A 23,375-nucleotide genomic window follows, 5' to 3' on the forward strand; every position below is an offset into this window, starting at 1 on the left:
ACTGGGCATGCAGGAAACATTTGCTTTGCCTTCGTAGGTAAATAAATCTAAGATGTGATATTGTGTTCTTATTATCTTACATCTCTGCTCAAAAAAGTATTCTGCAAGAGCACTACACAGAGTAAATAAAACAGCCTAAGATGAATTATTCATCACACATCTGTATCTACTCATTATTCTTCTAAAAGGAAAATAACTCACTTCCAGAATCCAAAAACTGTCTGTCTGCTCAGAAGTTGTGACAATATTATTTTTGCTTTCCCCACCAAATCACAAGAAAGATTGTGTATTGATCTGAAGCAGAGCCTAAAGTGATATCCAGAATGGAGTGTGACATCTTTTTTTATACTATAAACCAGGACTGAAACCACAGATAAATGGATTCAGCTACCAAAGGGATGGGCTACCTGATATACAGAGAGGAAGAGAACTCAACTCCACATAAAATTTAGCTTCTTCATCCTTTGAAACCTTCCCATACAAGTACACCTACAGAACTGGCATCAGTTCACCTCGGAAGGTTGTGGTTCCTGGCAGATCCTCAGGACCCTGAGGACCATGCTCTCTTGCTCCCTCTGATGCAGAGTAACACCTCCCTATGCAAGCACGGATACAATGAGGGCATTAGCTAGCCAAAGTCTACTAATGACTGTATGTTATCTTCTTTTTTTCCTTCCCAGTTTCTCTTACTCAAATCTCCGTGGGCCAGACAATTCAGAATGACTCTACATACATACCTTCCCTCACTCGGTGCATCCCGATTTCCACGGTGATTTGGACGCAGTAGACCTCCCGGGTTTGTATGCCACCTCCACAAAGGCCTACATGCTTGTGATGGCGAGGGTCCTGCTGGTCAAGGAGGAGAGACACTTGGCAAGCTTTCCATTCAGAAGTCCTCCAGACAAACCTTTGGAAATTAAAAAGAACAGGTAAACCAAGTTTTTGAAAAGGCTACGGGTGAGAAAGTGGTACTTTATTAGATGATAAAATACAATTGGTTTAATCTTTATAGCAGCACTTCCCAGTTCAAAACAGGGAATGTTGTGAAACATTTTGAACATAAAATTTACAAAGTTTAAGTACTTGTTATTTGTCTGGAGTACTTATGTAAAATTTTTCACGTAACACTAATCTCCAAAGCGTTCCCAAACACTACATCATCCTGACAAACCCTTTGAGCAGGGTGCAAAGAAGGAATAAAGATTAAGAGGTTCAATTAAGTGCAAAAACTAGTTTTCAAACATGGCTGAAACCACTAAAACACCTCTCTTGGCCAAGAGCTGAAGACGTTACTCTGAAATGCACTTACTAGCTAAAACCTTACATACATCAATGGAGCTCAATGCACTGGCGGCTTTTCTACAGGTGACAGCTTTATAAACGCCTACGGCACTACCAATTTCTTCAAGGGATTGGCTACAGTAACTCAGTTCTCTCATGGCAGTTTCCAGAAGTTGTGATACACAGCAAGCTCTAGATAACAATTTTTTTCATTCTATATTCAGTTCACACCTGAAGAGCATTAATGGTTTTCAAGGAAGGATAACATTCTCAGGCATAGATACGTGAATGCTGTGCAGACAATCGTCATTGGTATGTACCAGCTTAAATGCCAGGAAGAACTTATTAAAACCACAGGGAAAATAGCATTGTGTATCAGTGGAAAGCAAAAATTATTTCCCCATCATGTCAAAATACGTAGCATATTTCTAATACTACAGTTTTCACAGGCATAATTCATTTTGAGTCACAGGTCACAGTATCGGTGGAGTAAATAAGAGCCCAAAATCTTTGTTAGTTTCCCGAAGGCAGATCTTAGGCAATATTGTTTTTATAACCAATCTGTTCACACTTCTGCTGCTTTATTCCTTTGCTCCTCTAAATTTCATAGTTTACATTTTCCATACAATCTTCGGGGTTTGTGTAATGTAAACTATGTAAAATAATTTCCTCCTTTTATCCTGAAGGCAAACACCCTCTCCTCTTACAGTTACATCCACAGTTGTTAAAGCTACATATGTTTGTTAACCTGCTGACTGATCACGGTAAACTCAGGTGCAAAGCAGCACCTCTGCAGAAGCAGCCTTCCACGTTGTAATTCTGTGTGTTTTCCACAGCGAGCATCTGGTCCTGACTACAGCTATGGCAAGGAAACATGCATCTCAAAATTATATGAAAAATAAATACATTAGTTTGCCTGAGCACACATCATCTCTTAACTTCTTATGTTGTAAATAGGGTATAAGAATGATTTCTAGCCACAAAGCACTTACAAATTTTGTAACATACTCATGGAAAATGTTTGTGAATACTGCCAATTACTTTTAATTTACAGGTAATTTTCAGATCAGCTGTCATGCTCTCTTAAATAATATACAGTATCATGTGCAAATTTGGATACACTCACAGGGTTTATTACCAGAGAAAACAATACAGAATATATTTTTCACATGACAAGCATGAAATAGCACAACATATAAACTCCAACATATAAAGCACAGCCATTAATTTTTTCTTCTAGTAGCTCCTTCTGAGAATTCCTCATCGCATTTCTTGGGCCTGCAGCGTTAAATACAACCTTCCTCTTATCATAAAGGCAATGAAGGCTCCTCATCAAGACACCGAGTGAAGAGGACTCCTCCTCCACACCTCTTCAGGACACTGTGCTCTTCAGATCTACACTTCCAAAACCAGAAGCATAAATATAGGACACACACATCTTTCTGCAGCCATGGAAATAATTGTTTTAGGGAAGTATTTCTTAAAGCAATAACTGACTGAAGAAAAACTGATTATCAAATATCTGGCTTAGGTACTCAGCTGTGAACTCTGGATCCTAAAGACTCATTTCCAGAGGTGTGAGCACCTGCTTCTCCTACTCAGCATGAACTGTGGGACTTAACACCTACGAAAATTAGGCCATCAGTGATTAAAATTAAGCAAAATAACTAAAAGTGAGCTCAGAGATAATTAAATTTCATTAGCTGCTGAATCTAAAAAAAAAAAAAAAAAAAAAAAAAAATCCTTTTAGACATTTTCACAGAGTAACTAAATACTATGCTACACCACAGAGTAGTCTTTAATGAACAGCTATTGGGTGCTCCAGCCACCGCCTGCTCTGCTGTGAGCAGCTTCAAGCCCTCATCTTGTCTTTTCCCAGCTGAACATACCCTCAGCTATCTGGAGTTTTCCAGTAACGAACCCTGACCCCAAGCATTAGTTGTTTAAAATTTTCATGGCCATTAATGAGTCCGTTACACCAGAAACGTATCCAAGGGATTGCTACCCCACTGAGTGGGAAACCTAATGTAAGACCTTTCCAGATGGACACAGTGACCTCGGACAGCTTTGTGGCAGACTCTTTGCAGGGTTTTAAGCAGCGTGGCCAATACTCGGTATTAGTTTGCCCATCTATGGACTACACTAAAGACAATGAGAATTAACAATACTTAATGAAGAGAAATTGACTGCATAATCTCTATTACATGACTGTAATTTCTCCAATTAAGATGATCAAAGCCATCAATGCCACTACGGACATTCTGTTGTTAGAGCAGACCATACCAGAAATGCGCTGTACCAGCAGAAAGCTAAGGGACCAATACCATCCAGCCATGCCATTTACCACCCCCAGAGGGATCACCATCGCCAGTGCGGTAACTCAGGAAATGGAAGGGACATTATGCATTGGGATCAAAGTTTGTCAGCTCCAGTGTACTCTTGTGATCCGTATGCCAAAACCTGTCAGCAACGACAATTTCAAATGTCAATAGATTTAACATCTCATTTTAACTCCTACCAATATCTAGTCAGACTGATGCAAACTCAGTACAGTTGCAGTCCTAGCTGTGGCCACGTTTATTTACAGATCTCTTACTATAGCATTAAAAAAAAAAAAAAATCTCAGCCCTTCCCTTTGGCTTCCCGGTAGGCTTGTTCCAGTTTTTGACAATGCTGTTTGAGTTATAGGAGGTTTAGCTACTTCAAAGATCAACAGACCCCACTGACGATCATTAGAGGACTCGCGAGATAACATCCCAAATGGGGACCTCCAGAATCCACAGACAGTTCTATCTGTGGATATATCTTAAGAAAATGGGCAAGCAGAAACTGCTAGTTTAGAAAAAAATAAAGTGTGTGCTTGAGGTATCTAGGAGGGAACTCGGCTGACACAGTTGAACGGCTTTTCACATCACAAGCAGTGCTCTGAATTTCCCTGCTAGTCAGTTGAGCAAGAGCAGGTCTCACAGGTTTCTGGTACGATCAAGGCAAAGCGCGCTCTTGCACTGTGACAATGTTGTGGTTTTGTTTAGTGAGGGGGGGGCTAAGGTATTAACAATACTTAATGAAGAGAAACTGACTGCATAACCACAGAAGTGTCCAGCTTGGAGCTCGAGAAGCAAAGCTTCACCATGGATGGTTCCTGATCCAAGGGGAGGCAATGAAGACCCATGAATGTCAAAGGGCTGAAAAGCAGTGTTGCTACCACTCCCAAAGCATAACTCCATCAGTCTCCCAGCACAGTGCACTGCATTTCCTTTCAAGTCTTTCACACTAATGCCTTATCTTTAATTGGGGCACATAATGGGCCTCATTTACAAAGTGATACCATCACATCTGTACCTCCCCAGTAACCTCAAGCCTTTTGAAAAAATCAAGTTTTAAAACTTTCCCATTTTCCATCATTTAACTTCTGAAAAGCTTTGAATTTCAAACAAAGCAAAGAGGGTTTTTTCAAAATCCCTGTCTTGTAACATAGCAACCACAATCAAAATGAAAGATTTAAAGACATAATCATAATTCTGGAAAATCTATCTATTCCCAGTGAACATGAAAGCTACACATCAAGGATAAAAATGATACAATACATTGTTTTAAAACTGACGACTCAGTGACAGCCATGCAACAAACAAGTGCTCAACATCTTTCCAATTTATAGGAACCTCTTGGTCTCTTTAGACTATAGGACTTATGCTCTTAGCGCTTACACAAGTTTTATACCTGTATATTCCCATTCACTTTAATTGAACTATCCCAAATTTATATCACAATAAAATAAAGCAGATTTACCTCCTATGTATTTAGGCTTTTTAAGCGCTTAATCTAATCCCTTCAGAACAAATAACAAAAAGTAAAACAAAGCACAAAGCTCTGGAGTCCTACATGCAGTTAAAGTGTTTTATTTTCTTGCGTTTAAACTATTGATTAAAGAAGTTATTGGAAACTTCAGCCATAAAATTAAAAGGCCCTCCCATTTAACAGCAAGTTTACACTAATTGCCGTGTACCTGTGATGGGACCTCTAACTCGTAGCCTTGCCATGGACACAGAGGTAATACTTAACAGCAGTTTTGAAGCTGAAGGTATTTATTTTTTTTTCTCTCTGGATCCTTTTAGGAGGCTGGAATATAACTTCACCCATCTCTCCCCTGCTGAGTGCAACTTCGCAAGTGCTACCTCTTGAACCGCTGCTTTTCTGTGCTGGTGGATGTAGTCCACAACATGTACCTTCCTCCAGTGATGGGGTGCTCCCTGCCCCTGCATTAAAAAACAGCCTCTAGAGAATCCCCTTCCTTCTCCTGCTCAGAGACTTGCTCTCTTTCTGCCCTGTGTCCTCATTTGCTTTCTTTGCTGCGCCTTGAGCATGCTTTGGAAAATTCTTGCCTAAAGAATAAAGTTTAAGGAAAGGCTACTTGTCTCAAAATCAACCAAAAAATAGCAAAGAGCAGATTTCCAGGAACTGGGAAAGTACATAGGCATCTCGCCTTTAAAGGTTTTAAAACTAATCTGATTAGGCAAACACAAGCCAGAAAGAAAGAATGAACCGTTTGTGTTGAGACCAGACAAGTGAAGAAGAGCATCTTTTATTTCTGCTACTGAATCTCCTTAAATTCATCATCTTCTTGTAAGGGGACGAAAGAAAAGACAACTGTTTGGTAAGCCTCAGCAAAGCCACAGATGAGGTGGCATATATTTAAAGGGGGAAAAAAAAAAAAGCATAATCTCTCTAGGTATTACACTGCAAAGAGAATATGCTCAAACAAGGAGAAAAGGAGCATCAAAGACTTCTTATTTCATAGGGATTAACACTGCATCCCTCTATGGCTGAAAGCTGCTGTCCTCTAGTCTGAGTACTTCCAATATCTCGGTCATCAATTCCCAATGACCAACACAAATCACCAGGCTGTAAACTGTAACACAGACCGATAACATCCTTTACCAGCTGCTGACACTTAAATAACTTACTTTAAAATGTTTGACTTCTGCTCTTTAATACAAAATTCTAGCCCAAACAGCCTTACGTCCAGTAGACCCACAGCACATACTGCAGCATTACAGCTTTTCATTCCTCCTCGTTTCTGCAGTATTCAACGGCCAAATCAAAGTCTACTAACCAGACGCTACAGTAAAATTCTCCTCAACACTGCATAGCCTGAGAAAGTCAGAGCCTACCACCTGCACTTCGAGATATTACATCCCTAGAAATCACAATTAACTAAACACCACAGGTTTTGGTTTTGTTTTTCAATATTTTTAGTTAAGTGGCTCTGTTAACTTGTAAGTCTAATGTTATTTTTCTGGCCTGCCTCATTTGGCAGTTTATCCCAGCTCATGCAGACACGTCACTGGAGATGTTGCCTGAAGGAGTGCAGGTATGGCAGGACGAGGAAGGTTTAGGAGTTCATAGGCTCATGAAAACTTGGGCATAGCAGCAATACAGTGAAAGAACAACAGGTTTCCTTCTATCACAAGAGTGGCACCTCCAGACAATTACCAGTGCTATGCAGGTTCTCACCTTTTGGGCTCTTCTGGCTCTTCACCAAGCTCTTACAATGATTTGCCCTTTAATACAGTGCAATATCGAAAAGCAGAAGTGAGAAACGAGGGAGAGACACAGGTCTGTTCACACCCTGATTAACTACCAGCCGGTCCAACCCCAATCAGGTGTCACCTGCACCCACGCTCCTATACAAAATCAGCGAGACAATGTGTTAATCTATTGTCTTTGAAATTGATGTGCATTTGGAGCAAGAATCACTCTCTAAGAGCCTTTTCATAGGATGTAATCAAGCAACAGAATATTTTTTTATACCGCTTCTCTTCTGCTAGCAGGGTGCATAAAAATGATCAGCATTTGATTTTGAATGAAGCCAACGATACAGAGACACTTTTACAGGTTACGCCTCCCTACGAAATGTATCTTGCAAAGGCTTTATCAAAGGGTTTGGCAGTACCTGGCAAAGCCCCAAAAACTCATGACTTGATCACCGAATAGACCTCCTTTAAACACATTCATTCACAGACAGGGTGATTTGTCTGCGTGCATATAAAATTTTATCAATCTTGAAGCATTTTACAGTCAATCTCAGAACATGGCACATGAAAAATTAAGCAATATTTATTTCCTTTGCAAAGCAAAGTAGCAACCTCCTATGCTAGCCTGGCCAAGCGTAACAGCATGGATCTGCAGACCAGAAAGGCGAGATCCTCACCTTCTGCCAGAACAAGGATTGCCAGAAACAAAGCAAGCACTCAGGAACTGCAAGGTTTGCCATTTCAAGAAGTATCCAGAGAGAAGCCAAGCAAATTCAAGGTATTACCTCTGATCAGTTCCCATTTTCCTCAAGGAGGACTGGGATGTTTTTATGGGGAGATGAAGGGGAATCGTTAAAACTTATGTAAAAATTAAAATTTCAAAGCCAATAAAATCACAGCCATGGAGACCTGCCCAGTCTCTGTGCAGCTGAGGAAATTCTCCAAAACAGCAATCAGCATGAAAGCCCCTTCAGAGAACAAGAGCATCTGCTATCAATTTTTTTAAATATGAAAATATAAACTGTAGTGGGTGTAATTTAAATTTATTTCTATATATAAAGTTTAATTACTGTAATAGCAATAATGATAATAGCAACAATTACAAGAATATTACTAACAATAAATAATACTGCTAATCATAGTTAACAATCATCAAATCAATGATCTTTCAGACACAGAGAGAAAGCATGACATGCAACCCTCTCCACGCACAAACACTGAGCAAGGAAGATTTGCTTTGCACAAGGCAGTCATCAAACAGGGCCTTCTTCCAAAAACAGGGCTAAAAGCACTCGCTATACCTGGGGCAAGGCTGCAGTAGCTCTTTCCCTCCCGCGCTGCACGCTTCCCTCTCTTCCAGCTCTGGGCATTGCTTCCCAGCACCCACCGCCACGTTCCGCACACCACGGCGCCGGCTGCGAAAGCCCGGGGCGAGATCTCCCCAGTCACAGGTCCGCAAGCATGCACTCCACGCTGACCACTCGGACGTTTCACAATCTTTAGCGATGACACAGGACTTGAAGGTCAAAGGCACGGGATCTTGCACGCAGAGGCTGCGATAAGAACATAGTAAGACAACTGAGAATGTCTTCCCTAATAAATCTTTTTTCTTTTTTCCAAACCAAATCCCCAAATATTTCAGCCTAAGTCAGAGTCTGGCCTCAGACTAGAAGAAATCCACGGTCATTTGGGGTAAAGCAGAAGACCTGCATCAACACCGATACAATGAAAGTAAGAGGAGCTGCAATGCAATGCACATAACACATTTCCAGAGAGTTCTGGGTGCACACCAAGTAGTTTGCAAATAATATACCTCATTTATTCCAAGTTAAAACAGATGCAAAAGGCACTATGTTCGCTCCTGTGCAGTTACAATTCCACAGTTCATCTAGGATGGAAAAAAAAAGCCAAGCCCAAGAGAAATACTGACACTGGTAACCATTCTTCCCATCACCCTGTGCACAGGACTGCCAGCTATCTGTCCATCTGTCCAGGTGTCAGCACATCCTGCTGAGCAACTCTGCTCTTTTGAAAAATAATTAGTCACACACTAATAAGAAAGGTGTTGGTTCTGTGAGGCTGTTATCAAACAACTGCTGTCAAACAAGCTCAGAGGGTTTCCAAACCTGACAAACCACCAGAGACCCAAGAATGCTGCAACTGTGGCTGTATTTTGGGACTCAATTACTCCTGCTGACATTAGGACATGATCCTCTTTCATTCTGTAGCACATCAAGACATCACACAAAGCCCAATAGGATGGAAAACCAAATTTTAAGAGCTGTCAACTGTTGAAGTTTGGTATTGAGATACAAAGTCCTAGAATAAAATTTTTAAGAGTTGCAAAGTTACAATAGTTTTCCACAGTATAGAAAAGTATGGCAAATAATGCAAATACTTCTGGGAGGAGACTGTTGTAGTTTAGCCCCACTGGGGAGCAAGCCACGCAGTCTCTCACTCACTCCCCCCACCCTCTGAGGGAGTATGGAGAGATAGATAATACGAGGGAAAAAAAAGCTCGAGGTCTGAGATAAGGACAGGGAGAGATCATTGAAGTTACCGTTATGGGCAAAACAGACTTGATTTGGGGAAAATCATTTATTTATTATTAGTAAAACCAAAGCAGGATAATGAGAAAGAGACCAAGATAACCTCCCCCCATCCCTCCCTCTTCCAAGGCTTAACATTATCTCTACTACCTCCCCCCCGCCCCGCCAAGCGGCACAGGGAGGAAGAGGGAACGGGTGTTGTGGTCAGTTCATCACGGGTTGTTTTACGCCGCTGCTTCATTGTCGGGGGAATAACTCCTCACATTCCTCCCCTGCTCCACTGTGGGGTCCCACCCATACACCACAGTCCTTCCTGAAACTGCTCCGGCGTGGGTCATCTCTTCCACGGGGCGCAGTCCCTCCAGAATGGCTGCCTCAGTGGGCCCTCCACAGGCCACAGCCTCCTTGAGGCATCCGCCTGCCCTTACATGGGGCTCTCCACAAGCTCCAGGTGGATCTCTGCCCCTCCGTGGGCCTCCATGGGCTGCAGGGGGACAACCTGCTCCACCATGGTCGTCACCACGGGCTGCAGGATAATCCTGGCCAGGAGCTGCATTACTGCTCCTCCTCCTTCTTCACTGACCTTGGCGTCTGCAGCTGTTCCTCTCACCAGGAATTCTTCACAACCGGCTGGCAGACGCCTCTCAGAATCTCTTCACATCTCATTCACAAGTCATCTCCTCTCCACTTCTTGCAGCTGGGCGGGGCCGAGTTGGGTGGGAGGCCAGAGGGTGAGGCCTGCAAGGCCCACAAGGCTTGCACCTCCTCTCTCTGCCCCCACTTCTGCTTCTTCACTTTTTCTTCCTTTTTTTTTTTAATTTTTCCCCTTCTTAAATACATTATCACAGAGGTGTTACCAGGGAACATTCTGTCACGAATTGGCTCAGCCCTGGCCAGCAGTGGGTCTGCCTGAGGCCCAGCCAAGTCCACCAGACAAAGGGGAGCAACTTCTTGCAGAAGCTGCCACTGTAGACCCTTCTCACTAAACAGAACCAATACAGAGATAAAACTCCAGCCTAAGGCCACCTTGTTCTTGTCCTTGTTCTTCTGCTTCACTCTCAGCCAGCTGATGGCTGAAACAGCTCTCTGCTGGGAGAGACCCCACTGAGCACGGCTGCATCTGCTCCACCTCACCCCAGCCGGAGATCAGCCACAATCCGACCACTCATCTCCCACAACAGGAGAAAAACCTTTCTTGTCTCTCAAAACCTTGAGATAGCTGAGGCAGCAGAGCAGGAAATAATATACTGAAAGAGGACTGAGGTATATAGATGCAGAGACGTCACTGGAACACCACAAAGGATAGGATGGGGCAAAAAAAGGATGAAAGTTCAGAAAAAGGAGTAACCAGGAGAAAAGGAACCAAGAATTTCTGCCTAGTGTTATGCTGATAATGCAAATCAGTCACCGAAATTAAGACCATACATGAACTCAGGGTGAATTCTCTCTAAATTTGTCTTCTCCAGCCTCCAGTTGCTCACAGTCAGGCTTTTTCCAACTGTAAAGAGCAAATACACGTACACTTAAAAGGTGTGAAATCCAGAGCTGCTGCGAGGGCACCAGCTATTACCTCACTTGGTATTAGTTATAGCACAGTTTGACTAACCTAACTTTCTCCACAGAAAATAGACTGGGGCAATCATTTTAGGATTGCAGGGCAGTCTCATAGGGGGAGCATAGAAGATAAAGGACATTCGCTCGCTTCTCCTCCAATCTAGAAATTGGTCCTGTTTTCACAAAGGTCAACAGGAATATTCCCACTGACACCTGATCAAGTTTGACAAGACCCTCAACTATCAACAAAATACAGCATTTAGTGGCTTAAATTCATACTGCAAACTAAAAAAAAAAAAAACTGTAACAACTGTTTGCCTCTGTTTCTTCACCCAGAATAAAACTCATTAATCTCAGAGGTGCTATGAAGATTCATTTACTGAGGTTTATTTTAACAACTTCATAAAGTAGAAACAGCCCGTGATATAGTCCCTTCAAAATAAAATTATCTTGTTTACAACTCAAAAAGTTGTCTCATTCCTCTATTACATGTCAAATGCAACTGATTGCAAAACTGTCTGGTACAAAACATCAATGCTATCAAACCAAGGACTGAAAATTAATAATCATTATATCTGTAATTATTAACCTAGTGATTTTGAGTCTTGTTTGGAACTTTAAGTTAGATGGAGTCATATGAATGGTAACTTTATTTCCCTTTTCATGCTTTTTCAACCATTATCAGGTAAGCCATCTATGCCACAACATTAACAAGAAACAAGAATTCCTGATTTTGAGTAGATAAAACCGTAGCATGTACAAATCTCTGTCCTAACTGATTGTACTAGAAAACTAGAGCTTATCTAAGAACAAAGCATGGAGGGTAACTAATGTCACATTTTAAAGAGTGATCAGAACTTCGCATTCAGATACCAGGACAAAAATCCAAATCCATTCTTGCAGTTGCGCCACCGCCAAGGAGATTTAAGATGATCTTTACCGAAATACCAAACAAAATGAAGCCTTTAAAAGTCTCCCTTCGGGTCATCTTTAAAATTGATATTGCTATCCCTGATTCTTAGCAAGACAATACCTACAATACCTCTCGTAATGGATCCAAATCTATTCCGATGCTCTGTCTGCAAAAGACATCTCTGCCCAGCAATCATCCTTGCTATTTGCAAAAGCCTTTGGAGTACGCAAAGACTGAATAGTTGTTTCTTTCCCTGAAAATCCCTCCACCGCTCCTACTATAACAGGCTAAAGAGCTAACTTTGTTGACCTCAAGGTGAACTAGAGGTGGAGCTGGCAATTTCCATCCTCCTGCTCGAGTAATGTTTTTGAGGGAGAATTACACGCCACCGCCTAACAAAAAGCAAACCTAATTAACTTGTACCTACTCATTCAGAGCCTCAAAGTCAGATTAATTGTGACACTGAGCAACACAAAGACAAATGTAAAAACACGCTTTTGCATGAAATTCAGACACAGCCTTTCATGTTGCAGATGTATTTAAGACAATCTAACACAGATAAAGCCCAGACGTGCGAGACGCCCGCTGATCTGAGCCTGCAAATCAGATGTGTATTTGCGCTGCTGAGGCTGTACCCAAACTGGCAGGGAGAGGAAGGAGGTCTTGGGAACTGGAAATAGTACCTAAGCCCTGTTTTTAAACTAACTTCCCACATATCAATGTATCAGGTTGGATCTTCTTGGCAGTCAATCTGGTAACTGTGATAGACAAGGGTACTTATGTGACTGATGCTTTTTTCTGTGTTACACGCTTGGATTGATCCTGTAAAACTACAGGAATTGTTTCCCAACCCACGTTACACCGCCTGCGGTGTGAGATGGATCAGTTAGTTAGCAGGCAGCAGCAGCACAGCCTAACTCGCTCAAGTGGCAGAGAGCCCTCTTACTGTCCTGTGTACTGAAAGGCAATAAACCACATATATTAAAAAAAAAAAAAGAAAAAAAAAAAATCACTAAACCAAAGGAAACCTACTCATACCTCTTTTACACTCACATAGCCCTGCAGCTACGAGCAGAAAAGGAAGAAGAGGAGGAGGAAAAGCTGCCCCACTCCCGCACAGCTCCACGTCCCCCTGTGTAACTGTCTTCTCCACCTCCAGCCACGCTCTCCTCCATCTCTGCCCCACAAGATACAGAAATTGTGCACCCCCAAGCTGAACCACACAGCTTTCTGTTCAGGACAAAAAGTAACTCACCAAAAAATAGTATCTTTTCCAACAGCCCGGTGCATCCATGCTGTATGCCTTATGAGTCACACAATCACCACATCTACTGCAAGGAAATTAATGGAAATATGTCTATCAGCAGGAAAAAGGAGCAAAACCCTCCAGGATTGTTAAATTGGGTTAGGCACAGCACAGAAACGAGCCTTGGTTTCCTTTACCAACTTTATCAATGCATTTAAAATGAAAGGTGGTCACATTTCCTTACATTAGAGGATGAGACAGGTGGTTGTTGTTGAACTTATGCTGAAAGGATCCTCTCCAAAATAATTTCTGACACATTAAGAGGCTACCACCAAGCCCAGGCTGCTGGTACGGAAGGCATCACACCAGGAGGACAGGGTACCGCTCCAGCAGCCAGGCTCCCCCCCAGCAGCTCAGGCAGGCTCCTGTGGAGTGCCAAGCGTGGTTGGGGAACGCATGCTCAAATCCACATAGTAGAATACAAGAGAACCCTGAAGTGAGCTAAGCTACACTGATAAAATCACATTTTCATTTTTTTCCCCTTTTTCTAACGTCACCTCCTATTCTGTAATCAATGACCCAACCTTACAGCCTGCTGGAATAAACACTAGCTCCTCTTTGCACTTTGTTAATGATATTAGGGTCTAACGATGGACACAGTCTTGCCATGCCTCTAACAGCATCCAAATACTTCTATCCCTTAGGAAACTGGCAATCAATGCCAACAGGCATACTTTCTAGCATGCAAATTGTATTTTAGGGTCCTCAAGGGCTGCCAGGGCTATTCTGGATACCAGCGATACCATATATTCAATCTGTGCAGCAGAGGCCTCTTTGGCAGAAGAAACACAAGCCCATTCTGCAGCATGGTGGAAAGGCAGATGAGGAGTATTTGCCTGCCATACAACTGACCAAAGGGAAAGAGAACTGGGAGTCCTATCATCCAAATAAACATAGGGTTCCAGTGTCTTAGATGTCTAAGTTTTGGTGTCTGCAAAACATAACGCAGCAGATCTTCTGTTTCTAAAAGTGTCACTCTTATCGAAAAGGAAAAAAAAAAAAAGCGGTCACTGTTCATTCGCTTTGTGCGTTTTTAATAAAAGTAAACAAAATGAGAGACAAAACTTAAAAAAATATATATATACTAGAAAATAAAATCTCCTTCTTATCCAACAGCTCAGGGATTTGTGTCCAAGCTTGAGCACCAATGCTCAGTTCCTACATCTGCTGGGAGGGAATCTGAACACACATCTCCTCTCTGGGGTCAGAATCATAACCACCAAATAGCATCTTACAGCACAGTGTTTCCACCTCCAGACTGCAAAATTTTGTCAACACCAGGAACTGCACGTAATTTTTCCTAAAAACGTACAACAGCAGAGTGGCTAAGTGCAATCCACTAGAAAACAGATAATGGAAATTCAAATTACAGAGGCAAACTAAAGAGCCGAATGCTGCTCTAGCTCAGCCTTGATGGATGGGTTATTCCTTGACCGAGTTTGACCTGAATTTTCACTTACAAAGGCAAAGTAAACAGAAACCCAGATTCAACTCTATTATATCATTCTTCGCATCTTATATGTAGAATGAAGAGTTTAAGAAATATGTACCTAAAACACTCCTAATCCAAATAATAAAAAACCCCTAAAATTGTTTGCTCCTGACTTTAACTTCTCACTATGCTTAGTGAGCACACATCAGGTTAGAAAATCAGGTTAAATTTACTTAGGATTTCAATGTCTAGCTATGGGCACTCATTCCACTAAATTACAATTTAGTGTCTAACCTAAATAACTTAAAAAAAAAAAAAAAAAAAGGAACACAAGTGCCTTTGTCTCGCTATTCAGTAGATTTTTACAACTGCGACAAGACAGAAAACCAAAAAGAGCAGAAGTTCTAGCACATACATTTCTTGCAACTTTTTTCTGATAATTTTTTTTAAATGTATGGAAGTGCTTATGTTTGAATTTGTTACTGGATATGAGATTTAACACAAAACTAAAACTTTTTTCCTGAAATAGAAGGAAACCTGACTTCTCTCTGAAACAGAATGGGAAAAAAAAATGTCCAGTTTTTTAAAACACAGTTTTTAAAAGCTTCAAATCAAACCCATAAAATCCTTCTATTTTGATGTTATTCCTTTCATTTTCACAAATATGAAGTTTCTGCACCAAAATTGTTTCTGAGCAGAAACGGACCTGTCTCGAGGCCTATTGATGTTCTGCTGTTCAATCGTCTTCATTTCAAGTATTTTCAAAAGGCGTGTCCCTCCCTTTCCTCTTCCTTTCTCCCTTTGCCTTTAATTTAGACAAATGTAGAACCTCCAAACTGAAAAAGCATTTCATCAAAAACCTTCTCCAGCTCTGTTTCCCTGATACAGCACATCCAATCTTCCAGGCACTTGTGCTCCTCTCCAAGTAATTCCTGTTTTACAGTTTTTGCCTTTAAAATTCCTAGGATCTTTGCTTGCACCTTTAAGGCTGATACAAACACACAGATCTTCATAGGACCAATTATTTAAATGAAAAGAATATTTTCCTTATAATGCAAAGCATCCGTCAGCTCCTACCTGATGGTTCACTGTAAAACCAGAGGATTCTGTTTGCAAGGTTCAATTGCATAACTTAAGCATCAGTAAAAAACTGAAAACAAATATCAGGCACATTTCCCATCGCTGCTACCTATTTCACAAGAGAAAGGATGCCCATCTGCAATTCCCATCAATCTCAAACTTGTTAGCGACGAGGCCAAAATGAATCTCCTGCCAGTAATCTGACATCTGTAAGAAGTGAATGTGTTCAATCTTTTAGTCTTTAAAAACCAGCTTGCACTCAAGCCCAGCAAAATCCAATTTGTGGCAAAAGATTGTTCTTTCACGCCGAGGAGCGTGCCCAATATCCTCTCCCATCAGCGCACACGATGGCTGCTACTCACCAGCCCTGAGATTAGACGCCAGTAAATTAAACAACTTTGATAACAAATTAGGCATCTTTGCCATTGCATTATAAACTAGAAGGCAAGATGAGCATACGGTTCCTCTCCTCACGTGGCCTTCGACGTGTCAGGGGTGGTTAGCTGACCACTCCTGTTATCCATCGCCTTCCTGCAAGAATCAGGCAGCGGCGGGAGGCAAGGAGGTGGCAAAGTCCTGGAGCTCGGAGCCCGCCGCTACAGCACATCTTGGGATATTTCTCTCTCTTGTCTAAGTTTTCCAGATATTTAATTTGTATCTCTCATTGGTACTGACTCACCGGTGTTAGTCAAAATAGGACACCTTGGAGAGAAAAATGAAAAAGCACCAAATAAGGCACTTCTTTCCAATTTTCCAGTAGACGCTTGGCTGCCCGCCAAACCCTGCTACAGGGTTATGCAAATACGGTTCCTCTCCTTTATCAGTCGCCAAAATAGCATCGCGCTTGTAAAGCAACATCTGCAAAACCAGGTCCACCCTTCAGAAGAATGGCAGCAAATATGCTGCACAACAAAATGAGGAGGACGTTAACAGAGGATCCTTAAAGGGAGATGTTGTCAGGGTTATTTGATACCATTGACACTCCAGCCCTGGAATTAAACACGGGTTGGCTTTTAGGCTGGATTTTTAGGTTTGGATTTTAGGTTCAAAAAGAGAAATGAAAAGGGTGACTATCTGGACACTGTGAAATGACACGACCTTTTGTCTTCTACTCAATCAATGGGCTTTCTTCTTGTATTTGGAATTACAGTAAGGGATGAGTCAGGCTCAGCTCTCTGCAGTAAATTTAAGACCCGGCCTCAGCAGAAAAAGTCTGCCAGGAGGTGGCTAATGGAGCTGTACGCTATCAAAAAGAGGGCTAGATCAGCAAAAAAACCCCAGAAAGAAGTAAGGAAGAAGATAGCTCAATCAGGGGTAGAGTCACTAAAACTAAAGCTCCCAGGACCTTCTGCACCGCCATCCAGAAATCCAATGTATAACTTCACACAGCAGCACAACAAAGAGAAAATGTTTATAAAAAGAGCGTCTTACATTCCCCATTCTTTCAGCAAATACAGCAGTGAGCGTGTGAGGGCAGAGCGAGTGAAATTTTAACAAAGTCAGGATCCTCTTCCCAGAGCCTCTGATGAGGAATGAGATACAAGAAGAACAGCTAACAAGTGTCAGCAGACATAAACCTGCTGCCGGTCCCACGGCAGCATAAATCACAAGTGACTCCATTAAAGTCAAGCAGCTACGCGAGCATAAAATCTGTATATTTAGAATCAGCATAGATTTAGAGACAAGTAATAAAGTCAAGATGTTAGAAACTGCTGGAACAGTTCACAAAGCTTGACTTTTTTCCAACCAATAAAAAAACCCCAAACTTCGCGACAGGTGTAATAGGAGGGGGTCAGAAAAAGGCTAGAATGTATATTTTCACCTCAGTATGTGTGCAAAACCACCGCAGACATTAACAGGGCTGGAGGATTGGATGTAAAATAACCCCTTCTCTCTGCCAGTGGAGTTCGTGCAGGTGCCGGGAGCTAGAGGTGACTGAGAAACAGACTGATTCCTGCAAAATTCAAGAGCAGGATTTTTCAAGAACTTCTAATATCCTTGAAAAACAGGACACTAAGTTCTCCAGAAATCTTGACTTTCTCAGAACTGAATCAATTTCTCAGTCATCTATAGCTCCTGGCGCCTGCCCAAACCCAACCTGAAGTCAAACGGCAGAGCTTAGATAGCCTAAATTTAAACGCAAGAAATTGAGAGAATAAATCTTTCCATTATTTGTCGCAGATTACTTTAACCTTCACATTTGAATTACAGCAAAGCAACCTACGCAGACTAAGAGAAACTGTTAGAAAGAAAAGCAAATGACATATCCAGGATCAGCATCCAAGAGGTACACCCAGACGGGAAGACTCCTCAGTAAGAAGGACAACAATCACAGGTTTGCTGACTGATCTATTCTTCCAAGAAAGACCTTCCAGTAAATTTGCAAGGCCAAACTTTTCGGATTTATTTTATCCAGTGCTGATCTGTAGAATGAAGGAGTTTAAGCTGGTGCAATTTTAGCCTCTTCTGACAAATATATGCGGTACATGACTGAGAATGAAACCTCCCTCTCCCACAGCCATGGCCCAAGAACAGTACAAAGCGATATATAATTCCAGTTCCTCAATGTTTCCTCAAAACAACAAAAGAAAAAAAAAAAGAGAATTATTTTAAAAAAAACGTAAAATGAATTAAATGGCCACAAATCGTAGAAGTATGCAAAATATTCAGCATACGCTCTCTTTTCAAGCAGGGAATTAAATAAAAAATAAAAGACCATAAAGAAAACACTTAGAAATTTGCATTTAAAACTCCAGAATGGGAGCACATTTGCTGTGGTGCTGCCACGCAGAGCAAGCGCTCTGTAAAACAAGTCCACTGGGGACAAAATAAAAGACAAAGCACCCTTACCTCAGTGCTGCAGTTTTTCCATCGCTCCTTACACACCTGACCTGCCTGGTTTGGTAACCGATCTCCACCTCCCCAGGACGGTGGTGGGGTTTATAGGCTTGAAGTCCAGTCGTGCTCCGGTCTCCAGAGTCCAAACCAAAATCCGGCATAGTCCTCTCTGCCAAGGTGATGTCTTTAGGATGGGGCAGCCGGCACTCATCCCAAGACCCCACTTGGAGGCTGTAGGTGTGCTCCTCCTCCCCGGATGGACACAGGGAAGTACCACAGGCTCTGGATTCAGTCAAATTCGGGCACGGTGCACCCCCATAGAGAGGGGGAGCGATGACCGCCCGTGTCCGGTGCTGCAAATTCTTGGCACAGCCTGTGCCACACTCAGACCAGTTGGAGAACTCGGATACAACGCAGTCCCGTGGGCAGGGCATCAGGCAGGCTTGCTCAGCAGGCGGCTGCGGCGTGAAATACTCACATATTTCGTTGGCAACAATGGTTCTGTTCAGCTTCTGGAGGCAACGGACAGTCCGGCGCTGCAGCCCGTGCTGTGCGGTGACACAAGCCTCGGCTCCCACTTCACCGCCAGCAAAGGGGACGAGCCGGCACGTGTCCCATCGCGAAACCTCCCACTCGAACAGCTCCAGGTGCCAGTCACAGATTCTGAAGCACCTCCTCTGGCTTTCGGGTTTGTCTTTCTGGTCGCAGTTTGCGTGGTACGTTGTCCAGCCCTCCACGTGGGTGCACCAGACGGCCCGACTCCGAACGCCCCCTGAGCCGCAGTCACCTACGCACCGGCCCCAGTGACCTGCAAAAGAGGGGGTGCTGAGAAATGCCATGCAATGCCTCTGCCATGGATCCATCCTGATGACCAGTAGCATCCAAACCATACCCTGTCGTGTATTAAAAGATAAATATCTACCAGCTGGTCGCCAAAATTGATTAAATGCTTCCTAAAGGTTGAAAGACCTTTCTTTTCCCAGTGTACTCCCATCACTCGACATCAACCACTCAGAGAAATTTGGGGGTAAAAAATGGTACCTTCCAATGCCCCACAACATCTCAAATTAAAGGCAGGTCAGGCACATTTCTGTAGCAGTAAAATCCATCCCAAAGCCTAAGGAAATACGAATATTTAATTTCACTTGTACAAATGAATATTAAAATGATCATAAAGGAACAGTAATCTAATAGGAAAAGAAAGTCAAGTTAGATAAAACAGTCTGAATAGAGCAATTAGTCAGTGGAATAAACTGCACTGGGAAGCAGCTGAATCATCATCGGTGGTGATAAAATGGTGATAAATACTATGAAAATAAGAACATACTCTTAACAGGAGTTCAAAGCGGAGGAAGTTACTTGATACGATAGCATATGTACCGCAGGATAGGTCCCGCGAGGGGCTGCTCTGAGAGCAGAGCCCCAGTAGCGGAGAAGGCACCTCACGTGCATCGATGTCTTAATCACCCCAAGTCGTTTCCATTTGCAGGACAAGGCACTATAAGATGTGGTAAAGCTAGTCATTCAGGAAGAGAAATTAAACAAAAATTAAACCCAGCGACGTCATTTTTAGTTCTGGAGCACAAGAACATATGTATGTAATCATATGAATCTTGAGGATTTGCAAGTGAACATAATAATAGAAGGCTAAACAGAAAGACTTCTCTGTGTCAATATTATCCAAGAAAAATCCACCAAGTCAAAAAAGTAATCTGAGGGCTATAAAGTACAAAATTGCTGCAAACCGAATAGAAAAGGCAGAGAAAAGCACTCGAGCCAAACCTTGACATATTAAAGGGATTTTGATGATCACATCTCAAGGGAGTCTCATCTTGTTCCTAAGTTTAAAAACTTTCCAATACCTCATAACAGAGCCATTTTGCTCAGTACAAACATTGTATATATAATTCTCACTTGAAAATACACTGCAACTACCCTATGTTTTGTATTTTTTCAAGGCAGAAAATGAACTTGCAATAAATAGGTCAATTTATATTAAGAAATGCGACTCCAGTCAAGCTTTTTAAAACTAATTTTAAAAACACCAGCAGTGATATGCTTACACTACAAAACCAAACACACACATAAAGACCAAAACCAGTCCATAATGACTGCAATTATAATACCAGGTACTTGATCCAACTGATGGCAATTCTGTTGTTCTTTCTTTATGAATAGAGGAATTAACCCTCCAGAGCCAGGGGCGTGACATTGTGTAATTAAAAAAATAAATAAATAAAATAAAATCATTGTTAATAAAGGAGAAAAAGTATGCAGGAAATGGATACAGCCAAGCTTCTCCTGCAACACATCCCACGCTCTTGCTGTGTCCCTTCCGCAGGGGCTCCTCCTCCCTCATCCTCCAGGCAAGGACTGGAGTGCTGCCCGCGGTCTGGCACCTTCTCCCACAGTGGACAGGCAAGGGGCAAGAGGGGTTTTCAGAGCCGTCAGGGTTTAGACAGCTCCAGTTTTGTTGAATCCTTCAGGCTATGTGAAAAGTCTTTGTCCCTTTCACGCCTCTACTTCACACCAAAAGATACCAGCCCAAGGTAAGGACTCAGTTATGACACGTATCTCGAATGGGAAAAGGCAGCATCAAACTGTACCGTGCTCTACAAGCTGTACTACACGGACGACAGGCTTCCAACAGAATTCAATGAATACTCAAAAAAATGAATCTTTAAATATGCTTTTGAAGTTCAGTTACATGAAGAGGTCCACTGACAATTTAAATGTTCATCCTAGATACTTCACCTTGAATATTCTTATACAACTGCCAACAAGATTCAAAATCAGACATCATATTATGAATATACTGTCATCTTACTAAAAACAGTATTCACAATTCAAACCCTGAGTACTATGTGGCTTTTTATTAACAGAGGAAAGTACCTAGGCACAAAGACAAAACATTGCAAAGCAACCGTATCCTGAGCTTATTTCAGCACTGATTTCTCCAAAGCAGTTCAGCAAAGGCAGTTTAATTTTTTGAGACGTAGAAGTTTCGGTACAGGAAAAGTTTGGGTTTCACTAGCTTGTTTTTAAAGCAAAAATTCAAGAGTAATATTGTTTCGCTTCAGTATAGAGTATAACAGTATTTTACTAAGCAACAGGAGCTTGAAACACATTACACCACTTAAGTATTTACTACTTATTTCTTTGGATAGCAAACAGCATTAAAAATAGCATTTAAAAACCCCATGGAGTGATACCAAGCAGTTGTAGCAGAGGACTGGCCAAATTACACTCACCAGACCTATGACTGCTCTTTCACTACTCACAGAACTCATCTCATTTGTACTTTTTATACATTTCTGGGTGCTGCTCATGAACTCCTTATATAATAGCTGCAGATTTACCAATCACTGCATTAATAGAATAGAGAAGCCTTAGCAAGAAGTGGCCGTTGTTTAATGTCGGATGTGAATTTAGAATGAAAAATTACCCCCCCCCCCAAAAGTAAGCAAAGACTCATAAGTAATTACACTATCGTTAGACACATCACAATTTGCAATTATTCTCTGGCAGACACACTAAAAACATAGCCTGCTCTTGGCTTATCAAAAAAAAAAGCATGAAAAATAAGGTTAAAAATCTGATGCAAATTTCATTACTATAGATTTTTTTTTCACTTCCTGATGATCTCTTCAGAACACAATAGCAAATTTATCCACAATGTTTCATTGCTTAGTTAAATATCCTGTTTAGTAGCTTAAATGAGGAGAAGGATGTAAATACTTCCTAGTCAATAGTCTGCTTCGTAATTTGAATTTAATTATTTTTAGAAGAATCATGAGAAGCTTATGCTTTCCTTGAAATAGATCAGAGTTAATTAAAAGAAACATCTCAGCACAATGTGAATAACAATATTAACTACATTTTATTAAAAACCCACTGGAATTTAGGCATCAAAAGCCAGAACTTCAGAAAGACGCCTTATGACTCCCAATCTGGAATGGGAGGTCACTGGTAATTATAGCAGAAGACTAAACAAAATTAATAAAATCTCAGAGTGATCTGTCTGTAGAAAGTACAGAAAGATGAAGGATAGATATCGTCTGTCTCCTAATCATCGTAACCTAATCAGATACTGGATGGACGTTTGATCTCATCACAGCAGGACACAAGTGGGAGAATGAGAGGCAGTGGATGTATGTTGCAACAGGGGAGTTCCCAGCTGGATAAAAGGGAAGAATTTGTAACTACAAGGATAATCCCTGGAACAGGCTGTCCTGAGGGACAGCATAACATCATCCTTGGAGGTTTTCAAGATCTGACCAAAGCCCTGAGGAACTTGGTGTGAATGCAGTGTTGAACCTGCTCTGAGCAGGAGGTTCAACCAGATGACCTCCTATGGTCCTTTCTGACCTGGATTACCCTGTAAAGGAGCATCTAACTGAACGTAAGGCTTTGTCCACTAGGATGTCAAAAAAAAAAATTTTCACTAAAAAAATACCACTGAGATCTGCAGAGTACCAGTCCATTAGTCAACCAAAGCGAAATGCAACCTAATAATTCTTTCCAAAAATAAGAAGTCAAGCAAAACTTGCATGACTAGCACAAAAATTGTAAGACACAGTGGGATGTCTTTATTGAAAGCTGCAAACAAAGACATCCTATTGTCTCTTCTAAGACTTCTATAACACCACAAGTAATAATTGCATGAAAGGGATTCATAAATCGAGTCAATCTAATAAAGAAAAACTACAGATTGTTCTGTTTGCCATCTTTTATCAGGCAGAAAGAGTACCCTACTATTATCCCGTACAGCTTCTCTAATCCCATTAAAAGCATGCAATAACACTGCAATTGTTTATTTGATGTAGTGTGCACTGACTTGCCTTTCCTGCCTGCAAGACCTCCCGACAATTACGCAATAATTATGTCT

General features: G+C 41.7%; 1 protein-coding gene across 1 annotated transcript in view; it reads right to left on the reverse strand.

Moving 5' to 3' along the window:
- The window catches only part of THSD7B (thrombospondin type 1 domain containing 7B), a 260,791-nt gene that overhangs the window by 189,634 nt on the left and 47,782 nt on the right, over positions 1 to 23,375 (reverse strand). The window contains exons 2-4 of the mRNA XM_086750826.1: positions 18,500 to 19,295; positions 8,117 to 8,368; positions 738 to 907 (exon numbers count right to left, since the gene is read on the reverse strand). Of these exons, the coding sequence (XP_086606952.1) occupies positions 738 to 907; positions 8,117 to 8,368; positions 18,500 to 19,295 (1,218 nt within the window). The remainder of the gene's footprint in view (positions 1 to 737; positions 908 to 8,116; positions 8,369 to 18,499; positions 19,296 to 23,375) is intronic.

This window comes from Chlamydotis macqueenii, chromosome 6 (genome assembly GCF_036417535.1).
Source record: "Chlamydotis macqueenii isolate bChlMac1 chromosome 6, bChlMac1.mat, whole genome shotgun sequence".
Classification (NCBI taxonomy): domain Eukaryota; kingdom Metazoa; phylum Chordata; class Aves; order Otidiformes; family Otididae; genus Chlamydotis; species Chlamydotis macqueenii.